General features: G+C 38.3%; 1 protein-coding gene across 1 annotated transcript in view; it reads left to right on the forward strand.

Annotated features, from left to right (window-relative positions):
- Nucleotides 1-13,164, forward strand: part of LOC115436627 (ATP-sensitive inward rectifier potassium channel 10-like) — a 32,286-nt gene extending 19,122 nt beyond the window's left edge. Inside the window, 7 exon segments of the mRNA XM_030159528.1 lie at nt 1,592-1,719; nt 1,721-1,935; nt 5,208-5,433; nt 6,809-6,879; nt 6,882-6,940; nt 8,385-8,562; nt 12,206-13,164. Of these exon segments, the coding sequence (XP_030015388.1) occupies nt 1,592-1,719; nt 1,721-1,935; nt 5,208-5,433; nt 6,809-6,879; nt 6,882-6,940; nt 8,385-8,562; nt 12,206-12,603 (1,275 nt within the window). The 3' untranslated portion in view covers nt 12,604-13,164.
- Nucleotides 13,165-17,118: the final 3,954 nt, after the last annotated feature.

Here is a 17,118-nt window from a genome sequence, read left to right on the forward strand (position 1 = left end):
TCAACTCCTCTGATGTTGAATATTTAATGGTTTAGCCATGAAACCTCCACCCCTGCATTTCCTCCAAACTTCATCTCAAAAGGAATGCACCAACTAACCACAAACACTTGTGTGGGTATGTCGGACTTTTAGGCAAGTTTTGCTGCTAAAACAACCATTTCTCTTTTGTTTTTTTCATAACTTAACATCATAGTCATGCTAGTTGATCTCTGTTTTGATACATGCGTGGTTATAATAAAGCACCATACTGTCACCTTGGTTTCAGCTTATCGTTAGTACACTCCCACCAATGAGAAGAAGAGGAAGTACCAAAAAACTGTCATTACAGTTTCCCACAATGAGAGAGGAAGCTGTGCATAATATCTCTGAATCAGTCAGTTTATCCTTTTAGTATCATATGAAACATGAAACATATTTATTGAAACATTAACAGAAAAACATTTATTAATTTATCAAATGTTTTTCAGGTGTTTATATGGAAGATTTGTGTGTGCTTGTGCACTTGTGTGAAGTTTGTGCTGGAGCTTATTTTTGACTGTGAGGTAGTCATTTGTTAAGATTAGAGAAGGAAGTCTAAGGTTAAAAACTGTCTGCAACATACACTCAGCTACAATACAAGGGTGTGATTTCAAAATTCAGGAAATGGGTAGGTGAAGTTTCCTGTGAAAGTCTTGTCTTTGCTTCATTGCTTCTCTTCTGTTCGTCTACAGCTGCAACAGTGTACGACACCAGCTACTGTTAGCTTATACATGCAGTCAGCTAGCATCTAAACCTGACCAGTTCCAATCCTTATCCAGATTCTAAAATAAACTTCACCCAACTACCTGGGCAGGCATGAATATTCCATGTAGAACACAGTGTCAAACATGTGGGCTGGGGGCCAAATCTGGCCGCCAAATGGTCCAATCCGGCCCTTGGGATGAATTTGTTAAATGCAAAAATTACAACAATAAAGGATGTTAAAATCATTTTAGGTCATTTCAATCTACAAATGATCAGAGCAGTAAAATATATCATAATAACCTATAAATAAGGAAAACTGTACATTTTCTCTTGTTTTAGTGTAAAAAAAGTTACATTACACAAGAACATTTACATTTATAGACAAGCCTTTTACAAAAAAATGTGAACATTTAAAATGTCTTAAAAGAAGTTTGTGGAATTTTATTAATACTCTCCCTGTTATTTAATGTTTTGTGTATTGTAGATCCACTGTGATCTCCAAGTTGTGATTCACATGTATAGATGATAAACTAGGGCGTAATTTTTCTTAACATTGCACTTATTTTACTAAAAATTTTCAGGTGGTTCATATTTGTTCATGTTATGTTCGAGTACAATTCATAGATGTAAACATTTTCATTATAGAATTTTAATTTTTTCACTCAAAAGTTATTATTATCTTATTATTTATATTATTTTACTGGTCCGGCCCACTTTATATCATATCAGGCTGTATTGTGGCCCCTGAACTAAAATGAGTTTGACACCCCTGATGAAGAATCTTTAACTTGAACGTATTAACAACACTGACAAACAATAATTCGAGAAATTCTATGTTTTTAATCTCTTTTCCTTTGTTACTTAACAGATGACATCGGCCACACCCCCTTCCTCTCGTAGCTCCTCCCCTCAGAAAGTTTGCCATTCCCAGACTCAAACAGATGTTTTGAAGCCGCTCCTGGGCGGTGGGATTTCCGGCGGAGGAGGGACCCTTAGGAAGAAGGCGCGTCCTGTCCAAAGATGGCCGAAGCAACATCCGCATTGAGCACGTCAGCGGCCGGAGCGCCCTGTACATGCGTGACCTCTGGACCACGTTTGTGGACATGCAGTGGCGCTACAAGTTCTTCCTGTTCACAGCCACGTTTGCAGGGACCTGGTTCCTGTTCGGGGTCTTGTGGTACCTGGTCGCACTGGTGCATGGAGACTTGCTTGGTGAGGATGTGTAAGGGGGCGTTACAGCACAAATCCCAGACATCCGCAAAAACTCAACTCAGTCAAACAGAATATATTCCTTTTCCTTGTATTCTCACAAACTGTCTGAACAAATGAACAACAGGTTTGATGGTTGCTGTCTCACAGCTGGTGGGTTGGATACAAGTCTGAAACTCAACCTGGTCATAGGTCAGTTTTGGTTCCTGTGTACATTCATAAAACTACAAGAACAAAGATGTTTTTCTAGGTATGAAATGACTAAACATAGCATCGAAACTAGAATAAGAGGTGAATTCTAGAAACACTCAGATAGGTGAAGTTCAGTACCAACAATTAACATATTTTTTATTAGTCAGAACTTTATGTCTGGAGGGAACTGATAAAAAAAAGTACAGTGATTTCCAAAATTAGTTATGGTGACCAAGTCCTGTGGAAAGTCTAACACCAGAAACGACTTCATCTATCAAACAGTCCTGTCAGTGTATCTGTACCTGTACTTATTTGTCAAGTGCTTGGGGCTCCTTGCTGTTAAGGGGTCCCTGAGGCTGAGTAATCTTTACTCCACAGAAACAGCCATGTTTACATGAAACTGTTGCTGCAAATTTGAAGCCAACGTTTGAAATCTTGCATAAACACAACAAAAATCAAACAACAGCTCAAACTAGAAAAGCACTCTGAGAGCAAAGACCACCGCCAAGGCAGACGCCCCCCCCCCCCAAAATTTAATTATTTGTTCCTTGTGCCAGTATCAACATTTCCTGAAAATTTCATGAAAATCCATCCATAACTTTTGAGTTATCTTGCTCAACCAACCAACCAACCCAACCAACCAACCAACAACAACAACAAACAACAAACCCTTGCAAAAATATAAGGTAACAAGATACTGTTGTAAGCTACAGGTGGATCAAATTGGAGGCTAATCTGAGTCGTTTTTTCGAATTTTTTGTGAATTTTTGAAAATTGCTCAATGATGAGAGATAGGAAATTTGAGATTTTGTGACCTTGCTGTGACCTTGAACTTTGGCCTACTTGGCCCAAAATTTAATGTGTTCATCGCAGGGCCTAGGCCTATCTGTAGGTAAATTTGGTAAGATGGCTGTAATAGTTTTCCCGTAAAGTTGCTAACAATCAAACAAACAAACAAACAAACAACACAAACATTCAAAGCAAAGTGATCACAATACCTCCTGGCAGAGGTAATAATAAAATATAAGAATGGATTAGATTTATATAGTGCTTTTTCTATGAACGCATACTCAAAGCGCATACAGAGGATCCATTATTCATTCGCTCTCACATTCTCCCTCTGGTGGTGGTAAACTACATTTGTAGCCACAGCTGTCCTGGGGCAGACTGACGGAAGCATGGCTGCCAATGTGCACCTACGGCCCCTCCGACCACCACCGAACAAGGTAAAAAAAAAGGCTACAAAGACAAGATGAACAATTCTACCTTTTAAACAATGAAAATTAGAAACAAAGGGCCCTGGATACTATTTGATGGAAATGAACACATCCAATAATACCAGTAATACCAGGAAAATAATGTTATGAGGTGGGCAAGATGTTGCTGCTTTACTGCAAGTTTCATAGCATAAAATGTAAAAACGGTCCATCATTTGTAGATAGATTTGTAGATCTGTAGTATATGCATTACTATTGATGCACCACTGCATATACAATGTAGGAAACTGTGGCAGCCTCAGTTCAGAGAGGCGGAGTTTTATAGAGTCAGACATCAATCATGGTAGAGGATGTTGCTCATGATCAAAATATGATATGATATTCATACGGTGGTGAAGACTGAAGCCCAGTTTAGATCACCAGCAGAGGTGTAAAGAGAGAGAGAGAGAAAAAAAAGAGGTGTAGTGGTCCTTGGATATACTCTCAATTTTTGCCTTTTTTTTTTTTTAAGAAGTCCAGAAAAACGCCCTGTTTTATAAACATTAACATGTAAGACTACTCTATTTAATTTACCCCTAAAATCCATCAGTGGTATTTGTTCACTATTATTATTATTATTATTATTATTATTGTGACTTGATCAGGGGCAGTTTGAAGGTATTATTGGTCACATAAGGAGCTGCATGAATGTAAATGTATTTAACATGAGGCAAACATAATGTTAGCCTTTCATAATGTTAGCCTACTCACATAGTTTAATTATTGGCAACAACATCTATTCTCCTCTAAATGTGCAGTCACATGACCAGTAGGTTAAAACAGTGACTCATTCTGAAACCACCTTAAAATTTACCTCAGAATTATGGATTCCATGAAAGTAGGTTTTCTCGATATGTGTCACTCACTTGAAAGACATTTATTCTGCCTATCTCATTAGCATTTCCAATAATTACGCATCTTTCAATGAGACGTGCAGTGACCTGTCAATCAGCTGGGGTAGCACTGGCACAGGTACTCTATGTCTGATTGGTTCATCAGTCCTCATGCCTAACATTAACTAATCTAATCAGCAGTGAGTACTAGCCAATTAGAGACAGAGTAGGGCGGGTCATGGCTTCACCATTCTCGGGGGAAAAAATGAGTAATTTAGTTCACAGATATTACTGAATGGTGCACATCGGGGGGGGTTAGTAGTGGGTAAATGCAATGCTGACTGAAAAAAGTAGGTCTACACTGTATACCGCTGTATACTCTGGACTACACCCATGATCACCAGCAATTCAGTCAAACGGACGGGGCTGGTTGTAGGATGTTGCTCTGTATATGTATCTTTGTCAGTATTGATGTGGTGTAGCTCACATGATACCACAAAGTGCAACTGTTTCGGGAAATCCTGCCTCAGTGTGTGATACTTCTCAATATTAGAGGAAACATCGGTTGTTGCAAGCAACAGTAAACAGGAATTGCTAAGTGCATCTGTAGTGTCTAACTCACTATAACTGACCTCGTCCATAGTGCTATGAATTTTCTTAGTTATACTAGTTACAAACATGCCTGAAAATCCAGTAGTTAGAAGAGAGGAGTTGCTACTGTTAAAAGAACACCTCATCTCATTTTGTTGTATTGGTCTGAGTAAGCAAGTTTCAGAACTTTGCAGATCAAAGTGTTGCAAGTAGTTGCGAAATGCAACGTATCACAATGTGAATCTTTAGTCCGAGGAGGTCTTTGAACATTTTGGCCCAGAAACCTTACAGTGATCACAACTGCACAGTAGAGTCAATGATCTCAACTAAACCAGGGCACAAACTGCATGTGCTACATTAACATTGTTTAAATAATAACAGGTTTCTGCATGTGTTCCCCTAGAGTTTGACCCCCCCTCCAACCACACACCCTGTGTGATGCAGATGCAGACTCTGACAGGAGCCTTCCTTTTCTCCCTGGAGTCCCAGACCACCATTGGCTATGGTTTCCGTTGCATCACAGAGGAATGTCCAGCTGCCATCATCCTCCTTATTATCCAGCTGGTCATCACTATGCTGATGGAGATCTTCATCACTGGGACCTTCCTGGCCAAGGTACCGCACGACCTGTTCCTAGAACCCAAGAAATCTATTATAGCTATGAAAGCACACAGACTCTGTTGACTGTTCTGCTGCCTTCACACGCTATCAGGAAGATGATCCTTTCCACTGGTGAATTCAAAATTATGAGTGCGTTGTGTTCAAGGGCTTTTGTTGTCGTAGCAAAATGAAAATGGCTGACACACAACTTATCATGACCTGCTACTTGGGTAAAACAGTTTTGGATGTGTTAATTCATCTGTGACAGCACTTTTGTTTGCAAATTGTGTATGTTGATAAAAGCATTGTTTAATTGTTTGATTCAACAGGTTTCTGCTTACTCACTTACACTCTTACACATATACTCACTTAGAGACACTGTGGGGGCTTGTCAAACGCAGAATTCTACAGGTTCCTCCTCCAGAGATGTTTCTTCCTCTCATATTTTTCTCTCTCTGACCGTTTACTGGGCACAAAAATGCACCGTCAGCCAGACGTCAGATGGAGAGTGACACGAGAAAACTGAAAAAGCTGTTCTTTTCTTCTTCCCCCCTCAATGAAAAGTCCGCATCCTCCACCAAACTGTCGATGTTCGTTAAGGAAACAGCGAGAGACATGATGTCGTCTCAAGAGGGAGGATTTATTTGACATACAGGGTAACAGAGGATCAGCATCTGAGTCCATCTGAGTACCAGTTTGCATTTGGACACCAGTGTTTTTATGGTTTCTTCAGAGTTGTTACACGTATGTGTTTACATAAATTGTAGATAAGGCCATGGCTCAGTTGGCGCCACTGTATTCTAGAAGGCCTTGACACACTAAGATTATTTCTCACAGCTTGTATGAACTTTATACTGAGTATAAGTATGTCCAAAGTTCACATATAGTATAATATGGCCAAATAATGACGTAATAAAAGTAAATAAAAATATAGATCCACATCATTGACGTTGATCCCTCATTGCCCTCCGCCATGTTGAAAAGGTCAAAGGTTATTTTCATCTCGGCAGCTTGTGTATGCTCGTGTTTTTCCCAGTTGTCCGATGGAAAATACTATGTGAGGGGACGTTTATGTGCAGTTTTCAAGTTGGTAACTAGTATTTAGCATAATTCCCATAGCACATGAAGGCAGGATTCAAGATTGGATTTCAAGTGGACAGTGTGCTACAAGTCTGAAAAACTGCTGTGATATATTAGTGTCAAGTACGGTATAGCCACAAGTGTCCTGGAACTCATTTGTTTATATATTAATACGTCTTGAAGCATCATTGACCGGAAAATTCCTCATCAGTACCGTTGCTGTTAGCGACAACATTTCTGTTGACACTAAGGTGCAAGATTCTTACAAAATCATAGAGAGGAGTATTGAAGTAAAAGCAAAACTAACGATGCTTTTCTTCTCAGGTTTGCTCGGCCAAAGAAGCGAGGTGAGACAGTGAAGTTTAGTCAGCATGCTGTGGTGTCAACCCATGAAGGCCGCCCTGCCTGATGATCAAGGTGGCTAACATGCGCAAAAGTCTTCTGCTTGGCTGTCAGGTAAGTGTAGAGACGCAGACATGCAGTTATAGAGAAAACTGGACCAACAACCGCTACTACAGGTGCTACACCCAATAATGTTTAACTCATAAAGACCCAAACAGCCCACCGGTGACCAAACCAACTACTGATCTAAAATATTTAATATCTTCTGAACCACTAATCCTATCAATCCATGTAAATAATTGGTGTAAAATACAGTTTGTCATCTTTCATGGTCATCAGATATGACCCATTTGGACTTTCAGAGGCTCCGTAGTTGCTGTGGAACACTGTCATCTTCTACAACATTGATTCACCAGTAAAATCGATAGAGTTTGATGAATGACAGTGAATGGATACATTTGTTTTTACATTCAGTTATTGAGATTTTTACAAAAAAAAGGTCACATTTCTTCAGTTTTCTCTGTTTTTGATATAATAACCCTCAACTTTACTGTGAGCTTTTATGAGCATCTATATGATCAGTGAATTAACCCTTTCATGCATGAATTATGAGAACCTTAATCAAGATTTTTTTTCCTGAGTGCTTTTATTCCTCTTTAGACATGAAAAAAAAAAACAATGCAATTGACATTTTTTTAATGAACCTATTTTTCACAGTTGCAAAAATGTCCACTCAGCTGGACACAGAACATGTATTTACTGATATAAAGTGTGAAAACTATGAATAAAATATCTTTAATGCAGCTAATCTGATGTTTTCTCACATTTAACATACTCTAATACTAGTTATTACTAACTTCATGGAGATAATATGCAAAAAGAAAAAAAATGTTTAAAAAAACAACAACCTGTAATCACAGTCTATTAACATTAGCAATTGATTACACTTAACATGTCACTGCAGATCAGGTTCATCAAGAACAGCAAAGTTACAGGAATGATATGAATTTCAGTGGATGGGATGATGCACAAGCGTCCACTGTGCTGGCAGAACTAAAACAACAAAGCCATGAATATATTACATTTACATTACATTTATGCATTGGGCAGATGCTTTTCTGCAAAGCGACTTACACTGGAAAACCAATCCAATCCAATCAATCAATCAATCAATCAATCAAATTTTATTCATACAGCGCCAAATCACAACAAAAGTTATCTCATGACACTTTACATTTAGAGTTGGTCAAAAACCAGACTCTAAGCCAATTTACAGAAACCCAACAGAATCTGCAGATCAAATATATAAGAGAATATATAAGAGAATAGCTGTAGAACAGCTGTCTACTGTAGTGACCACTATGGATGAAAGGGTTAAATACAGGAAAATACCTGATTTTTACAACAACAAAAAAGCAAATACAGAGGATAATATTATAATAATGGTGATAAATCACTTAAGAAAGGTTAAACATAGAGAAAAATGTATTTGGGAACTGCCACAAAAGTAGCTCTGGGTCTTATGGGTTAAGAACACTGATTCAAACTGTTCCAACAGGTTACAGGAAAACTACTTCAGACGTCTCTGACCAAGGAAGGGGAGACAGTTCGTCTGGACCAGAGGAACGTGCCTTTCCAGGTGGACACGTCCAGTGACAGCCCCTTCCTCATTCTGCCCCTCACCTTCTACCACGTCATCGATGACACCAGCCCCCTGAGAGCCTGGGCAGCCAAGGGTAAGTCTGCAGCCCAGGTGGGTGGTAGAGCCGGCATCAGAAGGGGATGGTGTTTCAGATGTTTCAGATCATAAATCCACAACACAAAGTGCAAACATTCCTCCCTTTTTTAAATTCCAGCTCCTCTTAGATTTGCCAAAACCACATTATAAACATAGATGGTCTTTTCCTGTATGATGGCTCCACTTGACTCTACTCACATTTGGCCCCTTACATGTAGTGGTGGTCATACCATAGAACTGGTGCAGTGTCGGTGACACAACATGAACTGTCCTCACTGCTTTAACTGTGCTCTACTTTTGGTATCAGCTCTGCTCATTTAGGATACTGACAGAGGTGGAACCAAAAAGACAAACAAGGTACTTATTCACAACTTTTGTTTAGTGGAAATTATAAAAGAAAGAAAGAAAGAAAGAAAGAAAGAAAGAAAGAAAGAAAGAAAGAAAGAAAGAAAGAAAGAAAGAAACAAACAAACAAACAAACAAACAAACAAACAAACAAACAAAAGAAAGAAAGAACAGGCCAGAACAGAACAGAGAGACCAGACCAAAACAGACCAGGACATACCAGAGACCAGACCAGAACAGTCTAGGACAGACCAGAGAGACCAGACCAGACCAGGACAGAACAGAGAGACCAGAACAGACCAGAACAGACTAGGACAGACAAGAACAGACCAGGACGGACCAGAGCAGAACAGACCAGGAATGACCAGAGAGACCAAACCAGGACAGACCAGAGAGACCAGACCTGAACAGACCAGGACAGACCGGAGAGGACCAGACCTGCCAGACCAGGACAGACCAGATACACAACAGCTGATTCCGGCCTGTGTGTCAGACTACTGGTATAATAAGAGGTAACTGGTAGAAATGTGTAATTTCAGCAGTTTGTGTATGCATTTATGATGGGTTAGTTTTCATAAAATAATCTCAAGGGGTCAAATACACCACTAGAGCTGAAATGATTAATTGATTAATTGACTCATATTGATTAATTTGATTACAGTTTACCTGAATCAAAGCTCCTTCCTTAATTTCTCTGCTGCTAAACATTGGTTCCACTGTTGTGTTTCACACGGACTCTTATTGTGACTCACATGACACCAGGATCAACACAAACAACAGAGAAGACAAGGACAAAAAGGCAGAAAATGTCTATATGTTGACTTTTCTCCACTGGAACCATCACTTCCTCCTTTAAACTTTGAAGCTTTAAACACAAACAGTATAAATCTGAGTGTGTGTTTATTCCAGCTGGATGTTAGTTCCATTTTCAGTTGGATCCAAATGTGTTGAAGACTGACCTGACATATTGTTTATAGATGTCATTGAACTTGTTTATAGATATTTTTTTACTTATCCTTTAACTTTTATACTTTTTGTGGTCGTTGTTTCAGCTGGATCTGGAATAAGGATAAGTTGTTTGTCATTTTCAGACATGTCTGTTTCCCATTTTGACTATTTTTTTAACCTATTCAAATAACAGTTTAATTGAAACAAATCGAAGAAAATAATAGACTAATTGACGACAAAAATAATCAACAGCTGCAGCTCTATTATTATCTATTATGATGGGTACACTGTAAAAACAAACCTTTAGAATCTACTCAATAAAAGTGAGCTAACAATTTGCACTCATTTTGGTTGAGTAGATTTTAGCTCATATTTTGAGTAAAATGTGACTAAATTTAACAGCTGTAACACACTAACAGAAATGAGGTAAAATCCACCTAACATATCCTAATAGATTACACAACAAATTACTCATAAAAAGTTAGTAATATTAACTCTCATACTTGCGTGATGAGATCGATACTTTTGTTGCAGTTTCTCTTCTATACGTCCAGCAAGTCACTGGAATTTCCTCTCAGAGCACCTCTCTGTTTGTTTCTTTCTCTCTCTCTCGCTCTCATTCTGGTGTAGTGATGTGATGTTCATGAATGAATCGAATCTTTTGAATGGCTCTTTGAAATGAACGATGGGAACCGAGTCTGTAAAGAGCCCTTCATTTTTTATTTTTTATTTTTTTGATTAATAATAGTGATTAATCACTGTTGTGTTTTGTGCAATTTTTATGTTTACACACATTTATAGTTCTTGTTCTGAGGGAAAATGCACTACAGTTGTTAAGGTATTTAAGTAATTGCAATGATAAATCATTTTTGTGTTTTCTGCATTTTTTCCATATGTTTACACACATTTATAGTTCTTGTTTTGAAGAGAATAAAATGTTATTTCATAAGAAAACGTTTTATTTTCTTCTTCATTTTTAGGCTACAGACTAGTCCACATAATGTACCGTCATGTTTTTTTGTCAAATTCCAGCATTTGTCTAATGTCACCTCTCATGTCATGGATTTAACCCACACATTTGAACTAACGATTCTTTTTTACAGTAAGATAATATTTACTGCCGAGCCAATTCAACACCTTTAAAATGTAATGTCAATCATCACATGTAGCCTATTTAGTCATTAAAACATTGGTGTTTCAAAATAATGCAAAAAACATAACAGAGCCAGTCTATTGAACGACTCTTTTCAGTGAACGACCCCTGATTGAACAACTCCCTTCAAAGAGACAAAAGTCCCATCACTATTCTTGCGCACTCTCTCTCTCTCTCGCTCTCTCTCAACACTCAACAGAAATATTCATTCAACAAAAAAACTCCTAAAAACAGTCAAACACACCATAACTGTGCTATATATAAAAAGAACAACACTTCTTATCCACTCAGAACACTGTAAAACACATAAAAACTGTCCCAACTACTTTGTCCCAGTGCATGCTGGGAAACTCCCCTCAGCTGCTCCTTGCGTCACAATATTATGGGGTAGATTTTATTAGATTATTTTTAGTTGCAATTGTTACTGTTAACAAATAGGTAGACTTTAAAGGTGCGGGAGACTTTCATGACCAATTTTTCATCAGATCTGTCAAACCTCAGTCACATCCTCAGTATCATGAATCTGTAAGTCTGTCTGTCATTACTCACCTGAATCGCTTGCATTATGCTGAACCATTTCGAAGTGCCATCCACCATAAACAAAACATGTGTTTACAAACAGAGCCGGGAGGTAACTCAGGCATCTTGGGAATTTTGTCGCGACGTGCATTGTGGGAAAGGAAGGCTCGTGCAGCCGCCTCCAGCGGCAGCGTTTCCTCCTCATGTCTTTAGCAGCTACTGCTGTCAGCTGGCTGCGCGAGCCTCCGTTTCCCACAATGCATGTCGTGACACAATTCCGAAGATGCCCGAGTACCCTTCTGGCTCTGAATGTAAACATGCGTTTTGTTTATGGTGGATGGCACTTCGAAATTTTTCACCGTAATGCAAGAGATTCAGGTGAGTAATGACAGACAGACTTACAGATTCATGAAACTGAGGATGTGACTGAGGTTTGACAGATCTGATGAAAAATTGGTCATGAAAGTCTCCAGCACCTTTAACCAGTCAGAACAGATTCCACTGGCTAACTATTACTGTTGATTTAAATGTAACTGATTTCCATAGTTTGTATTTACCAACCCCCAAAACCCTTTTTCACAGTGTGTGTGTTCATAAAATCATTTCAAGAGGTCAAATACACCTCAGTGAACCTTTGCTCTTTGCTGTATTCTTCTACTTCTTCTGCGTCCACTAGGGGGCGGTTGGACTGATCCAGAATTGGCCGACTTTGAGCTGTTGGTCATCATGAGCGCCACAGTGGAGCCGACCTCAGCGACCTGCCAGGTTCGGACCTCCTACCTGCCCGATGAGATCCTCTGGGGATATGAGTTCCCTCCGGTGGTCTCTCTTTCACCGTCTGGAAAATATGTAGCGGACTTTGCCTTCTTTGATAAAGTAGCCAAGACCAAGACCACACCCATCTTCAATCAGCCATCCAGCCCCCAGCATGGTTACCAGAGTAACGGGGGCGGGACTGTACCAGAGGTGTCCGACCCGGAGAAGATCCGATTGGAGCAGAGCTACAGGGAGAGGGGGGAGGACCGTGGGCGGGCCAGAGACACCCCCCTCAGTGTTCGCATCAGCAACGTCTGAAAACCTCAACTGGGTTCGACAGAGTAACCTACAGGAGACCGCCAAGGACATTTAACCATCATATCAAAGCAGTTCTGGAGAACGCCTTAGACTGTTTTTGGGTTTTTTTGGTCTAATAAGAACCAAATGATACAGGAAGCACGTAGTTACTGTAAAGACAAAGTATGTTATTATCATGTTTGTTTGTTATGGGTTTTTTAGATTCAGAGGGGAAGTAACTAAGAACAAATACTTTGTTACTGTACTTAAGTAGCGTTTATAGGAAAATGTACTTTATTTATTTTTCTGCCAACTTCTACTACATTTGAACAAAAATATCGGTACTATCTACTACATTTTTAAGACAGCCTGTTAATTTAGTTTAGATGCCTTAGGAGTGCATAACTGCGCACATGTGATGAACATAACAAGACAAAATCATTGTAACAGGATGATAACATAAATGATGAAAACTAAAGATGAAACCAGACAAGAACGACATAAAAGATGCAAGACGGTAACAGGAACAACAAAATGAAAGATGTAACAAGATGAAAATATTGCAAAAGATGAAAATGAGAACAATGTAACGTAAAAAATGAAAGCAACGTTGAAGACATGGAAATGCATAGTGAGATGAAAACAACGTAAAAGAGACATTCCATAAAAATGATGAAACACCATGTAAACAATATAAAACACGTAATTAGACAAAAACCATGTAAAGGTGTAGTAAGGTAAAAATGGCGACAGTTTTACTTTTAAAAAGTACTTTATGTTCATATTACCACTCAAGTAAAGAAACTGAATCAATATTGTTTATTAGAATAATTAAGCTAACTAAAAACTGACCAAAACAATACAGGTATGTGTAGTTACTGGTACAGAAGTACACACAGAAGTAGCATGGGATGGAAACTGTAGTGGGCTTGTTTGGGTTCTGCCCAGAAACTAAATATCATATGATGAACAAAAGTTTTGTGTGTGAGTCAGTATCAGTGTATTTTCCGTGGTGGGGTAGAAGAGGGAAATACCAACATGGAGGCACAGGTGGGGAACACTACCAAACACACACACACACACCTACACAAATATATATATATTCTAGTGGTCATGTGATTTTAGTTTAGTTTTGCAAAAGAAGAAAATAGCGGTGAGACAGTTTCCACCCCACCCCCCACTTCCCCTCAACCCTGACGTGGGTTTTAACATTTCCTGTGACAAGCAAACTGAAGCAAGTGATAAGCGACCATGTGTGACATGTGAAAAAGTTTTTGTAAAGTTGTGGACATTAATATAGCTCAACAGACAAACATCTGACTGAAAATGTACTTGACCCGTAAAAACCCAGAACTATTTTTTTCTGGTGACTTCCAAATGGATTTTTCTCTACATTCAACCGTTACCAAATGAATCATCACCATTTATTATCATCTTATCCTTTTACTAATAAAGGCTCTGAGTAAATTCAAAGGTTCTTATCAAAAGAGTAAATTGAAAGAAACATTACTTTTACAGCAAAAATATATCATTCATTCTACATAAAAACAAGCATATACATGATGGTGTTGCCATGTTCGGTACAGAGACTGTGGATGAATCTGAAAACGACATCTGATACTGCTGAAAAGACTTATCTGAATTATTTCACTGTATTGCCAAGATTAGAGCTTAAACAGTTATTAAACATTTTGGATCAGTAGATTCTTTTGGGTCTTTGAGGGTTCTGGATCTCCTAATGATGTGGAATCCTTTGGGTTTTTTGGATGTGACTGTTACATTTGCACCTTAGAAAGTCTGATACGTTACCTCTAGGAAACACATGTTAAGTATTAAGTGATACGACTAAAAGCACTTAACAGGACTAATATTTGAAGTGGATGCTCTATTCCTGAAACCCAACTGAAAAGTCTATTTATCTAAAACAGTGGTTTTAAACTCACTGACACCAGAAAGTCAGATATATTTGTATTCATATTTCCTCATCTAATTCATGTATGGATGTAAATCTCTATCAGAGTATTGTAGGTTGCACATGTTAAACATGTTCCTTTCGGTGTAAAGTGGGACCTTCCATGTTTTCTATGCTGTATATATATATATTTTTTATAACTAACACTGTTTTTACAAATGTAGCACTAGCATTTTGTCAGAACTGTTTTTACATTGTTCACACTGGATGACATGGGAATGAAGAGTTAACGTGCAATAGTTCGCTAAGGATTTTGTTTGTAAAATGTTAAAGCAGAGGTGAGAAGACGGAATGAGTGCGATATAAGTCGGTGATTTCTTTATCATGGGAAAATGTGTAATGATGTAAAGAAGGTAGGATGTGACGGATGAACTACTGACGGTATGACGGAGTATGTAAGATACTGTGCTATGAATATGAAGTAATTTTCTGCATGTTTGTCAGTCTAACTGAAATAAATTTAGAGTGCGGACAATGGGATAAACTGGAAAACAAAAGAAATATGTCTTCAAGTTAATAAAACTGACTGTGACGAACTGAAGGCCATATTTTTCTGTCTTGTATGTGGTTGTTTGCTCAGAGTTCTTCTGTTCATGTCGTCTTCAGTCCATCGATGCCAACGGAACACTTCTGTTGCTAGATTTAGCAACTTTTCAGACTGACTACATTAGCAACTTCTCTTTCCTTTTCAAAAAGTACCCTGCAACAAATTTAGCTAGTTTTAAAATTTGTTTGGAAACTTTTAGCAATTTTTGAAAAGTGACTCAAATGCTAAAACACACACATTTTAATTTCCTGTGTCCCAGTCGTATAAACCCACGGTCTGTCTGTAGATGGAAAAGTCAGTGTTTCACACTTAGATACTTTATTGGTATATTTAGTGGTTTTTCAGACCCTCTAGAGCAGGGCTGTCAAACTCATTTTAGTTCAGGGGCCAGATTCAGCTAAATTTGATCTGCAGTGGGTTGAACCAGTAAAATAATAACATAATAATATATAAATAATGTCAACTCCAAAATTTTCTCTGTGTTTTAGAGCGAAAAAAAAAGTTAATTTACATTATGAACAGGTTTACATCTACAAACTATCCTTTCAAAAGATGTGAATAACATGAACAAACTGAAAAAATAAGTGTAATTTTAACAATATTCTGCCTCAGTTTATCATTTATCATCAATCCTCATGCCTAAAGTTAACTAATCTAATCAGTGGAGGTAGCGAGTATTAGCCAATTAGAGGCAGAGTAGGGCGGGTCATGGCTTCACCTGCCTAAGGAGAAAAAATGAACAATTCGATGCACATCAGGGGGATTTAGAAGAGGGTATATGCAATGCTGACTGAAAAATACGCTGTACACCCTGGACTACACCACTGGTGCCCAAGTCCAGATAAAGGAGGACAGCTGGAACTGGGACGTTAAATTAAACTACAACTGACAGAGTATAGTTTATTTGGAGTTGTAAACAGATTTAGGCTGTTTTTATTCTCACGTTTTGTCTCTAACACAATGTTATTCCTCTGTCCTACATCATTCATTACAATTACATGAACATTTACAATTATGCAAATTAGGTGATGATGTTATTTAGCAACTTCTAGACAGACCATAGATACTTTTTAGATGTCTTCTAATGACAGACATTTCCTCCAGTATACCATTAGGGGAAAATCTCACCTGGTTTAAGACCACTAAAGAGTTTCAATATTAATGACATTCACATTAGTATCCACTTTTAGCACTAATTAGCAAATAGTAATGTCACTTACCAACTTCTGGACAGATAATAGATACTTTCAGTGCTGAGGAGTTGGAAACACTGAAACAGTCTTTCTCACGCTGATGGTATTCACATAAAAAGGCAAAGATCTGAGCTCCAAATGCAGAAGTCTAATCCTGCGTATGTCCACTACATGCCGGCTCTGAAACGACGCTGTACACTGTATGTGAAGATGGAAACTGGGATTGGGATCAGGCTGGATCCTCCTTGGGTAACTGGCTGCAGTGTAGATGATAAATTCAGCCTCCTTCATGTTATCAAACAGGATGTGGAAGCAACGAAAAACTCAAAGTACAAATCCAGTTACAATTCTCAAAGGTGATTTCAGTATTTGAAGGAATTATTATGAACTTATTTAATATCATGATATAAAAACAGACAATTGACAGCTGAATTATCTAATCACAGACTGGAATTTGTAAGACAAGTGGCAAGTTTATTAAGAATTGTGTCTTTTTCAGAACATGGAAAGGGGGTGGGGGGTGTCCAGGGTCAGAACCCTGGTGGGGGTTCAAGGGGGCGAAGAGAAATTAACACTATAAATGTTTCGAATCACACAAAATTATATATATTTGTTTTTTTTTTAAAATGATCATACACTATAAAATGAATATATTTAACCTCACTAATGTGACCCCTTTTGGAACTAAAGCAGAGTTGGCTTTAACAAGGTTGGACTCAGTTATGACATTGAATTCCATTACATTCCAAATCATTTTAAATTAGAAATAACAGGACCCAGTCCAGGTCTAGGCCTGTGTTTGACAACTGTGTGTGATTCACTCA

This window comes from Sphaeramia orbicularis, chromosome 17, assembly GCF_902148855.1.
Source record: "Sphaeramia orbicularis chromosome 17, fSphaOr1.1, whole genome shotgun sequence".
NCBI lineage: Eukaryota > Metazoa > Chordata > Actinopteri > Kurtiformes > Apogonidae > Sphaeramia > Sphaeramia orbicularis.